This window comes from Parasteatoda tepidariorum, chromosome X1, assembly GCF_043381705.1.
Source record: "Parasteatoda tepidariorum isolate YZ-2023 chromosome X1, CAS_Ptep_4.0, whole genome shotgun sequence".
Classification (NCBI taxonomy): Eukaryota; Metazoa; Arthropoda; class Arachnida; order Araneae; family Theridiidae; genus Parasteatoda; species Parasteatoda tepidariorum.
Genome location: NC_092214.1, coordinates 77562591 through 77575473, shown reverse-complemented (window position 1 = coordinate 77575473; position 12883 = coordinate 77562591). Strand labels below are relative to the sequence as shown.

General features: G+C 27.2%; 1 protein-coding gene across 2 annotated transcripts in view; it reads left to right on the top strand.

The window, feature by feature from the left end:
- Positions 1-12883, top strand: part of LOC107445260 (chloride channel protein 3) — an 83513-nt gene that overhangs the window by 41146 nt on the left and 29484 nt on the right. For both annotated transcript variants that reach the window (XM_021144638.3, XM_021144637.3), the window contains 5 exons: positions 3565-3645; positions 6239-6421; positions 8741-8830; positions 11211-11335; positions 12334-12475. In XM_021144638.3, the coding sequence (XP_021000297.1) occupies positions 3565-3645; positions 6239-6421; positions 8741-8830; positions 11211-11335; positions 12334-12475 (621 nt within the window). The remainder of the gene's footprint in view (positions 1-3564; positions 3646-6238; positions 6422-8740; positions 8831-11210; positions 11336-12333; positions 12476-12883) is intronic.

Sequence of the window (12883 nt, the reverse complement as noted above, 5' to 3'; positions counted from 1 at the left end):
TCTTCTGTTCACTGATATGCATGCAATGCATTTTCCCCACCCCCTCATAAATCAAACAGAAAACGAAATCAGCATACCACACTCTTGAGCTTGATTGACAGCCTAATGGAGAAAATAAAACATTCCTCCCCTCCCTGCCTTCAGGGTCAGGGAGGAAATGATGTTTCTCTGGGTAAGCGGGGGAAAAAATTCTCCCCTTCCTTACATTTTCCTCTACTCAACTTCAAGGATGAGTTCAATTTCCGCTTTTTTTCATAATCATTCTAGTTTAAAATGGTGGGAAAACCGAGCAAAATTTTTGCCCGGTTTTCTGGTTTCCCCGTTATCTGGATACCAGATAAATGGTTCTCTACTGTATTTCTAGACAAATCATAATCAATAATAGTACCACTAAGGGTATGAATTAAAACTGGTATTAAATAAATTAAATTTAACTATTTCAATAATTTTAGCTTTCCAATCTGAAAAACCCTTAACGGGCCAATGACATTTTCTGGAAATTTTTGCTATAAAAAAATCAAGATCCTTTTTAATGGATAAAATAAAATCTTCATTTTTCATTTTAAATCTTGTCCTAAATTTTGAACCTTTACTTAAAATATTAATTAAATCTTGATCACCAGCAATCTCCAAATTTCCCGTAATAATATGTCCATAATCATTAGGATCATTAGGATATGTCCATAATAACATTAGAATCCTTATTAAAGAGCAAATAAGTTTTACTAACACCAAGTTTTGATTTAATCAAATCCAAAACAATAAATTTAAAAAGTTCAGTATCAAATTTAATTTTAGAACCAAAAATATATTTTCTAATATTAAAAATATTATTCAAATTAACAGGTAAGTTACAATTATTTGAAAAATCATCAAAATCAATAACTTTATCATTACCTTTTCCACTACCTTTTTTATTCCTATACTTTGAATCAAAAACACTAGGAAAATTAAAAACTTTAAATGTACTATTTAATTCATATGGAAAAAGAGTTTTAAGACTACTAATGTAAATGTTTTCTAAATCAAGTCTATTATCTAAATTTTCCATAAAATCTAAAATAAAAAGAGTAACATTATCAAAATCATGAAATTGAAAATGCAAAATTTCATAATCAGTAGAACAATTACTATTATTAAAATTTTTTATAGCAGATCTGTGGGAATTAATCCGCTTATGAAATTCAAGACCTGTTTGACCAACATAACACAAATTACAGCAATTGCACTGAATTAAATGAATAATATTAAAACATCTACAAAAAAATACATTGGAATGGCTGTCAATCTGCAAATTATCAGCTAAAGGATAAGTTTTAAATTTTTTATTTTTAAACTTCTTAAATTTTTTTATATTTTTTAATTTATTTAAACATAAAATTTGACTTAGTAACTTTTTGTCCGAAGTAATCCCTAAGTCAAGATTCACTTCAGTGCTCCTTGTTTGGGCCTGCGACGAGCCATGTGCCATGAAATATTTATGTATAGTACTTAGCATTGAAATAAATTTAACCTAAAAAGAAAATACTTAATTAAGCATACAAAAACTAGACATATACCAAAACCCCTTTGTCGTTTTAAAATATTAAGCAAACCTCTTAAACCAGAATATTAATCAAAATAATTTTTCAAAAATGAAAGAAACAAATCATTGTTCTTGATTTTTCATTTACGTAACATTTTGTTTTAACAAAAGACGCGCACCTCACAAAAAAAAAAGCTAACAAGGAACTACAAAAAAAAAGTAACAATTTATGCTAAGAAACTAACAATGAATAACTACAAAAAGCAAGCGAACAACTAATAGTGATAAAAAAGAAGTTAACAATTAACAAAAAAAAAAATAAATAACAGCTAATAACTAATAAAAAGATAAGTAAATCAAATAAAAAAGTAGCAGAAGGGATAGAATTCATTTTATGCACCACATGGTAGTTTCAATGTCAACAGGGGTGGCCAATTTATGGTCAAACAGGAGAGGGAATTGCAGGGACAAACCAGTGAAGCACTTGCACAGCTGTCAAAATTGATTGATCAGTTTTTCCCAACTTGCATTTCTTTATTTTGTTCATTGGAAATGATGGTGTTTGCTGGTGTTTTTACTTTTCAATTTCACTTTATTTTAAACTGCATTAGGAACAGATGTTTCGTTGGAAATTTTTTTTTTCATGCTTTTTTTATTTTTAAAAGATAAAATATGGTTACTTACTTCAAAAGAGTAAAATTCGAAATCAAAAGAGAATATGTCTGATTTTTTTTCTCTTATCACTAAAAATTAAAAATTTCTTTAAAAAAAGAAGAAAAAAAAAGGTCGGATTAAGTGTCAATTTCACATCATTTTAAACTGCATTAGGAACAGATGTTTTGTTTGACAATTTTTTTTTCATGCTTTTTTTTTATTTTTAAAAGATAAAATATGGTTACTTACTTCAAGAGAGTAAAATTCGAAATCAAAAGAGAATATGTCTGATTTTTTTCCTCTTATCACCAAAAATTAAAAATTTCTTAAAAAAAAAAAAAAAAAAAAAAATAAAATAAAANAAAAAAAAAGGTCGGATTAAGTGCCGAATTTGGGATCCTGCCGAATTAGGGGTCCCATACTGTACTATCTAAAACTGTACTATTCTGGTACTGTACTATTCTGGCATGTTTAAAAATTTTTTTTTTTCAATTTTTAAATATTTTTTATTTATTTTTTTTAAACTTTTTTTTTCAGTTTGAATTTTTTTAAAATTATATTTCAGCTTTATATAATTTTTTGTCAATTACTGATTTTAGCACATTTTTCTTTATTTTCCTCTGCATTCCACACATTGTAGACTGTCAAAATAAAGTTCGCATTTTTGGAAGATAATTTTCAGTTGAAGAGGGCTAAAGGGTATGTAGGTTTAACTGTATAACAATATATGTTTGTATGGCTACTATAGGAAAGCTGCTAAATATGGTTGTAAATTAAACATGGTATTCAGATGTTGTGGATATTATTAATTCTTCTAAATTTAGAAAATTTTTCGATAAGTTAAAAAGTATTCTAAACTTTAAAAAAAAAAATCTGACATGGTTCGGGTAATTGGACGTTCGATGATAAGAGTTCGGATAATCAGCGCTCTACTGTGTATATATATATCTATGCTGTACCTTTAATGAATGGAATGATAGAAATGTGGACTCATCTAAAAAGAAAAATGTAGAAATGATGACCAAAGTTTACATCAAAAGTGTCCAGAAGTAATATATACTTATAAGTATGCTAAGCTGGTTTTTTTTTTCTTTTTTCTAGCATCCATTTTAGAAAAAATAATAATATAAGTTTAATGAATTTTCATGTTTTCTGATTTAATTCTTCGTGATTGCTACTTTTCTTACCAATTTAATCTATTTATGTTTGATGACTTCTCTTCTTATAAGATTATAAATAATATTACTGCAAACTATATTACAGTGTTAAACCATTGCATACTAAACACAATGGTTTGAAGTTAGGTTTGCCACAGATATAGTTTTGATTTCTTTAACATACGAAAACCAAATTTTAAACTAAATACTTTCCTTTTTTTCTGATAGATTTTATCAGCTGCATCAGCTGCTGGTGTTTCTGTAGCATTTGGGGCTCCTATTGGAGGTGTACTATTTAGTCTTGAAGAAGTATGTAGGTTTTTTTTATCATTCATGGCTTTATGCAGGGTTGCAGTTTTAAACTTCCTAAATAAGCTTTGAACTAAACCTGTGTAATTTACCGTCAAAAAGTATCTGAAACTATCCCTGTAATATGGCATCATTATATAAACTGATATATTGTCTAAACTTAAATGATATCTATAAAACTTCCTATTCAAAGTTCTCAAAAATATCTTTGTAGATTAAAAAGGCAAACTGTCTCTTATTTTTTTGAATATATTTCATAGGCAAGATCCCCATTTGATAATTAGTAGCATTTTAAATTTTTTTTAATCTTTTGTAATTTTTATAAATTTCTTAACCACTTAAAATTTTTCACAAAAAGTTCACTACAATGTCCAGTTTTGAAGGAAGGTTAAGGCCTACTACTTTTGTTACCATTGTTTTTATTATTTAATTTAAGGACACAGATCGACATTTAATAAATAATTTAATTATAAATTATTACAATTTATTGCAACATTTTGAAATACTTATTCGACAATGAAACTTATACATAACCTTGCTATGGACAGAATGGTTTTGCAAAGTTGTAAAGACAGTTTTAGACTGAACACTAAAAACCAAATGCATCCAAAACCTTAGCAATCCTGCTTTTATTACATCTTTACACAAGTGCATGGTTTCTAAATCTGTACCAGATAAAACTTTCAGGAAGAAAACTAATTAAATAATAATGTTGGAATTGTAAAGGATTACTAATAGTTTCTTCATTGAGCTACCCTTCTCCTGCAAATTTTTCAATTTTGTTTAATTTTTTTATGAATGATTCCTTGCAATAAAAAGTAAGGCTTAAAATTGTTACACATGTTTATTGCACTTGATTTTGTTTCTAATCCATCATATCTGCATGGAAACACCTTTTGAATCAAAAGAGAGTTTCATATGTAATAAACAATATGAAAAAAATGTTTTGTAACAGAAGAATAACTTAAGGTTGCTCAGTTAAAAATGCAAAAGTATTGGTAAAACTAATTTTTATAATTATGGTATAAAAAGTTTAAAGATAACTATGTGTACCCCCCACCCCAGATCATGATTTCATAGAATGTTCATGAAGTTTTCACAAATTAAAAGTTACACAAGCCAGAACTGTAAAAAAAGAAAAATTTAGTATGAATTCTCTCTTGAACTATTCATTGTCCAATAATTTTACAATTGCTGTTCATAGATTACTAAAAGATCAAAATATTAATTTAACAGTCTACTGTCAATTCATTTTCCTTACTCAGCAGTTACTTGGTGAGCTGATTGTTTAATAATCAGAACTCCCTGAACAAAATGAGTTTTTTTGTTAAACAGTGCTTTTTAGACATAATCGAAATTCTCCCAAATCTCATTCTTCAAAAAAATTTACTTTGAGTTTATATACCCAACTGTAGGTATATCTGTACGGTATAATTAGAACACAGTTGAGTATATGCATTATGCTTTCCCATTAGGATTTTCTATTTCTGAAATGTTATTAAAGTACATACCAAATTGGAAGAAAAACATTATATTGTGTTTTTTTAAGTCGATTTTGAGTTAAGTAATTTATTCTTGAATGATTTTCAGTAAAATTTTTGTGTGACTATTTTGTTATTTCCTCAAATTTCCATGTTTTTTGTATTTGTGAAGATATAACATACACAATTTTAGGCTATTATAATTAAGCCAGATTGTTTTCAACGGAGAAATTTCAATGATTTTTGTAATTGTTCCAGACATATAACTTTGTTTATTTTCCTTTTGAATGAAAAAATATGAATTTTAAAATATACATTGAGCAAAAAGAAAAAGAACACCTTGAATTATTTTGAATATAATGATCCAATTTTCATGTACTATTTTGTCTTTTACGCTGAAGCACCCACTTAATTTATGTTAAATGTCTACTTATATAAATGCCGGCACAATTTAAAAAAAAAATAATAAATGAACTTTTGGTACAAAATTCAATACTAATTTGTTACCGTGTGTGCTTAAAAGGCATTTTAGGAATATTACTTAAATTCGTAAAATGAAATTTAAAAAAATAAAAATAATAAATAAATTTCAGAACGTATGAGGAAATAGAAATTATGCCATGTCTTATTTTTTTGTCAGCTAGCTTCTAATTTCTAATATATATATATATCACACTCGCATAGTAACACTTCGTTAAACTTAATTAAGTGAAACAATGTGAATCAGGCACAAACGAAGGCATAAAAATGAGTTGATTTATGTAGTTTTGTATTCATATATAGTACAAATTTCACCTTATCTTGCTTTGGATTCTTTTAAACGGTAAACATCTTTGCATTCACACTCTTGGTATTTTAATGTGCTACTTAAAGAAAAAATTACTAAGTTGTCATTGATTATATTTTAGAACCAATTCTAAAATAACTCAATAAAAATGTCACTACATACCAATATCTTCTGAAAACTGAGTAGTTTAGAGACTTGGGCAAAATAAATTAATGCTTTATATTTCAATTAGAAAAATATGTTTTCCTCAAAAATGCTACTTAAAGTCTTCTTTCACTAAAATCTTTTTTATTAAGTGTTTAATTGTGTGTTATTTCTTATTTAGGTCAGTTATTACTTTCCTTTAAAAACACTATGGCGATCTTTCTTTTGTGCTCTGGTTGCAGCTTTTGTATTAAGATCTATTAATCCTTTTGGAAATGATCACTTGGTTATGTTCTATGTGGAGAAAACTAGACCTTGGATTTTCTTTGAGCTTGTGCCATTTGTTCTATTGGGTGTTCTTGGAGTAATTATTGATTTCTATCTTTTATGTGTTAATTTATGAAGTTTTTGTAATTTATTTAACTTTTAAACTTTTATAAATAGTTACAGAACAAAATAAGTTTAATACATGTGTTAACTTGTGACGTTTAACTATATACATTAAACTTATTTTCTTCTGTAGCATTGTGGTGTTTTTCTTAAAATGCATTTTTATTATATCATGTTTGTTGCAATAAGCTTCATAACTGCTCTGTGTAAATAAGCTTGTAGACCATGCAAATAATTGTAATACAGAATACAAGGAAAATTGCTTGCTATATTAATTTAGTCAAGCAAATGTAGTGAATTCTCATGGTATATCATGTTTAAAACTCTATATGACGTAGTATTTTTAAGTTTGAAATCTGTAACAAAATACAGTAGGGGACCGATTATCCGGAACGATCGGGACCATCGCTAATCCGGATAACTGATTTTTCCGGTTTTCTGAATCGCTACAAAAAGCCGTTCTTTTTATTGTTAAACCCAACTAAAAAAAATATTTGGAAATAAACTTAAAAAGAAGAAAAAACGATGAAGTAATACACTAATGATTACTGTATTCAAAATGATGGTAAGGTAAACATCTTTCAAAAAAGAAAGAAAAATCCTAAAATCTTATGGGGAAAAAAATTTTTTTTTTTAAATGGCGGGAAAACCGGTTTTTTGGTTTTCCGGTTTTCTGATTTCCGGATAACGGGTTCTGTACTGTAGTAGCTTTTCAAAAAATGCATAAAAACATTATCTTTAAATTCAACCTGTAGAAATATAAATAATAGGAAACATGAATGATTAAAATCATTGATGATATATATGCTGAGGACTGGAGAAAACAATTAAAGATTAGAGCAAGGACATGTTTTAAATGACTACGTAAATTAAACAGAAAGTTAAATTTAAATAATTATAATGATGATAATAATAATAATGCAGTAAAATACAAAAAAAAGAAAGAAAAATACATGAAAAACAATGTCTCTCTTGTCTATACCGCAATATCGGACTTGTAAATAGATGTAAGTACATAAACGTACTTTTTATGCATAACCACTTTTATAATTTTGAATTTATAGTCCTATTGATTTGGGTAGGATTTCATTTGATTCAGTGTTAAAAAATATATTGGAAACAATATCTCGGGTTTAATAACTGAAGTGTAAGTTTCACGTCTTTAAATTCTCCCCCCCCCCTCTGTTAATACAAGATGGCAACTTAGCTCTCCTCAGTTGGAGGCAAACATCATATGTCCAGTTTGGCCTAAACCACAACATTAAGTCAATTTACAGCTTTTCCCTAATTATTTCCATACTGAACTACTTATGAACAGGCCTCAAAGTTTAGAGCCACTTTATGTAAAAGTTCAATAAGTTAACATTGATCTGTGTATTAATTTGGTTTTTGCTATACTTAGAATATTCAATGACTTTTGACCGTTGTGCCAAAGAATTAACCATAAGTATTTATGTTCTAATATTTTAAGTAATATTGTCCTAATATTGTAAATATCTAATATTGTAGTAAAACATAAAATAAAATCAGGGCTTTCAAAATATTGCCATATGTAAATTGATGTGTTTTCTTCAAAGTGCCAAATGATCTTTAGTTTTGATTTGCCAAGAATTAAATTTTTTTTTACAAGAAAAACGCATTTAATAGTTTTACATAAAGATCATATGCTAAAAATTACAACAAAATCAAAAATATGAAGTATCCAAACTTGCCTTATTTGTCTGATTTTTTTTTTTAAAAAAAACTGACACTTAAAACAAAACTTAAATGTTGAAATTAAAAAAATGAACCTTCTTTATTAAAATTGCCATCTAAAAGCATCAAGTGTGTTATCTGTTAAATTAAATTCCAAATTGATATATGCTTAAGTTACAAATATCTATTGAATCTATTTCGAACTTAAGCAGAATGTATCTCAATTTGATTCTTTTGGGGAAGGGTTAGGAACAGAATATAATTAAAACTAGTGCAAGAAATAAATATATATATTAATTCAATTCAAGTTGAAATTTGGAAAAAAATGCTTTGCTATTAGATATTGGAACTATAAAATATGCAGAAGGAACAGTAAAAATTGTTAATTGGCTAATACAGCTTAATTTTTTATCTGTTTCAGTTATTTAGCATGAGAAATTTAGAATTTCGAAATTCTATTAGAAAATTCGACCTTAGAATTAGAATTTTATAAATTATTCCAAAGATTATTGCTGAATAATTATCTTTTTGTTTTTCAATGATATTTATGAGTATATTAAATTGTAAATTGTTTTCTTATGTGATTCATATTTTTTAGGGGATTGTTGGCTCTATTTTTATTAAAGGCAACATAAGGTGGTGCAAATATCGTAAGGAATCCAAGCTTGGGCAATATCCTATTTCCGAAGTATATTGTTAATTTAAACACTTATTTTTTCATAAACTGTATACTTAATTGAAATAAAGTATTCCTTGCATATTTACTTTTATAAACTATACAATTTATTTACCACTTACTGTAATGCTATGTTTTGCTTGAAACTTTATGCCTTCTTGATGTAAATCATCAAGTAATTTTCTATTTCAAAATAATTTATTTTTTTCTGCTTAAGTATTTAAAGTTTACTTATAACTGATTTCAATTCAAAAAGGGGTCAGGAAAAATAGTGGTTTGTTAATAACAACTCCTATATTTGTAGTGAAACTTGAGTAAATTGGTCATCTTTGGAGCAGAAAAAATTGTTGTACTAGGGATGTGTTAATTGGGAAATATTATCCTTTAAATTATTAATAGCAAATTAATAAAATGATTATACAATACATAATTAAACATACAAATTTATCTTAATCCTTTTTTAAACTTAATGAAATCATATTGATTAAAATATAAAAAGCCACACAAAATGTGTATTATATAATTCAGATATTCATCAGATCTTCCAGAGGCATTTTTAATTTATAAAACGTTTAAACTATAATTTCATCATTTTTTTGAGATCTAAAAGTTTCTCACTACAAATTTGAGAATTAACCTCAAATTTGTATTATCTTCATTCTTCAATTATCTTCATTCCCTTGAATCAGAATTCAATATTAATAACATGATATCTCAAATTTTAATAAAACAATTATATTTGAATTATGTTGGAAATTCTATGAATAACTTATTGATGAATGGTTTCACATTCTATTCTCGATAAATTGTGTGTGTTACAAAGATTGAGACAATAACTACCTGTAAGGCCCCATTAAGCTCTTGAAAAAGGATAGTTGTTACTTACAAAATGCAATAAAGATTAGTCAAAAGCTCTTCAGAAATGTTAGTGTTACACTTTCCACATTTTGCAAAAATTTTGTAATATTTATTCCATAATTTTGTTTATCAAAAGCACATTTATGTATAACTGGTGGTTAAAAAATGACAAACAAAATGTTATTTTTAAAAATATGGGCTGTCCACCTTGAAAAGATTTAAAAGAGCTAGTTTCAGATGCAGCTTACTATCCATGTTCTGTTAAGAGATTGTGTACTTGAGTATATACTGGTATATTCACTGAACACTGACGGATTTTATCTATAATGTGAAGTGTTTAATCTTATGGATTGCCCGTTAGATGAGGATTCAATGCTTTACAATAACGAGCAGAACAGTCATACAACACTACCATGAAATGATTGGGTAAATCTTTGTGGTTGCATAAAAATGTTAATTAGTTAGAGATATAGTGAGTAAGAAATAAAAGTAGTGTTGTTCTGGTATCTGAAATTGTCGCTCAGGATGATAATTCTGTGAAAATGAGGTTATAGGCCTCTCCGAGGATGGGTCAAAGATCTCCACTCAAAATTGCATGGGTTAAATAAACAAAGGTCACATTAATAGTATCAATTGCTAATTGACTCTATATCGGATTTCAGAAATAAGATTAACTTAGATTTACGCTGAAGTTAATACTGCCAATTGTGGTAAATCACAAAAAAAGCAGTGCACAGCATTGTTACTGTATGTAAGAATCAGGGCTGTCAATTTTCTATGATTTGTGGGAAAGTTTCTTCTAGTGGTAGCAAAGTTTATGTTATAATGAAAAGTTCATATCAAAAGCCACTTTGCTCTTGTTCTCTTGTGATGAGCCTTTTAAAATATTAGCAAAATTAACCTCTATTCTGAAAGCTTTAGGTCTAATAGTCTACCACTCTATAAAATATTTTGCAAAAAGCATAGTAGTTGGCAGCCCTAAAGAATGAAACCATTTGTAGCAGAAGTTACATATATATATTTGGTTCATTTTGCTTTTCCTAGGAATTTTACCAAATTTTGCAGAAAGGCAAAATTTCAATCATTTTGTCTGAGCTCTTATATTTTTTCTGTTTTCTCACCTCACAGAAGTTTTTGTTTTTGTGCTACAGCACGATTTTTACAAAAATTTTTAAGAGTGGAATACAACTTATTAAAAACTTCCACAGAATCAAAAAAAATTCCATGCACATTCCTATAAGACTAGACACTAAAACTGTTTCTTTGAAATAAAGAATATTTACCATAAAACAATGCTAATTAATACAAATGTTAGTTTAATAACTTCATCAAATGTTCATACAGATTTGAAGCAGATGTTTTGTGTCAAACTTAATAATGTAATCTTATAATTCTTTTCTTTGAGCATTCCTATCCTTTATTACTCTATAATATTTTAATTTCCTTATCTTTTTTGTTTGCATAATGTTCAACTTAGTAATTTCATTATTAAAGAAAAATGTTTTTTTAATATTTTTTGTGTGAATAATTTCAGGTCTTAGTCATAACACTGATTAGTTCTGTGATAAATTTCCCAAACATTTATACAAGAATGAATTCAAGCGACCTTATAAGGCTGTTATTTAGTCAATGTGGTGTAGCTAATGTTTCTCCTCTTTGGTAAGAAAAACATACTGCTTTTTCATAAATGCTTTATTGTAGTGAAAAATAATTTAGATAACACTCATGTTAATAATTTATCTATCACGTGTAGCATTAAAAGTGTGGCCACAGTATTTAAATATAATGCAATATTTGTTTTCAGATTTTAAAAAGTCTGCTTTCACTGTAGCAAAATAAAGGTTTCTTTATACTTATAGAATAGTTTTAAATGTTTTTTAAGTGTATTGACTTATCTATTTCGTACTTTAGCTGTCTGAAGAACAAATTATTTGCGTTAATTTAAATCATGATAAATAACTGTCTGTTGTAAAATATGTAGTCTTGAAAGTACCCTTGTATTAGAACAGATTTGAATCCTTATCTCTCTATACATTTAAAGTTGTCCTACCTGCTTCTGCCTAGCAACTATAATGGTCATACAATTGAGTTTCCTTTGTTGGGTAAATTTCACATTATACCATTGTCATGTTAGTAAGACTTGCGTAGATCCAACAAGTAAAATATCAATACATTCAGATTTTAACAGATTTCATTTCCTGAAGAATATTATGAGATTGTGTTAGTTACTCAAAATTTATGTGGGTTTTTGTTCATCAGCAACATTTTTGATTGAGAAAAGTAGTTTGAAATGCATTGTTTTCTTTTATAGTCTTAATTTTAATTGTACAAAAACTCTATTTTACATTATTTATGAACTCTATTATTTATTTTTTATTTATTAACTCTACAGATATTCAGAATGCTTAGAGGTTATATTGTAATTGCTATATATATAAAAAATATCCTTATGATTCTATTCATCCTATGTATCATAGTAAATAATCACCAGGGCATCATTTCCTTTTTCAAAATCAGCAGCAAATTTTGTTAGTTCTAAAAAATATTACTAGAGAAATCAAGGTTCATACAAGCATTTTCGAAAGTGGTATTGTATATTTTTTCTATAGCTTAGCTTCGTATGGAAATGTTTTTGCTAGTTTTGAATTTTTTTATAGTGATTATAATCGGAATTTCACAAAAGTCAACAGTCCTGTTGAAATGGCTGAAGCAAACAGTGGGGTGTATGAAAGTTTAACCAAATTATCATTGGCTCTTATCTCCAAACTTATCATTACAATCTTCACGTTTGGAATCAAGGTATTTTTGAATATATTTTTTATAAAATTTTTATCAACTTTTTTATCTCTTAGAATACATGATATTTTGTTTTTTTATTTTTTAAGCATATAAATGATTTATTTTATGTATTTAATTTTTTTATATATTAAATTTTTTCTAACCCTTTCGCTACTAGGGTTACATATTTGTGACAACTCCATTTTTTTCCCTGAGCCAGGCAACACAGTAGTCATTATGAGTTTCAAAGATGTGTTATATCATAGTGCAATATATTACAATGCGATATATGATGTATTTAATTTCTGGCAGGCAGTCTGAATCATGAAGTGGTCTTCAAGAAAAAAAGGCAAGTATTCATGGAAAATAACATATACGTCAAAATAATATTTAAAAGCAACAAACTTGAACAGAAAACAACAAGTCATT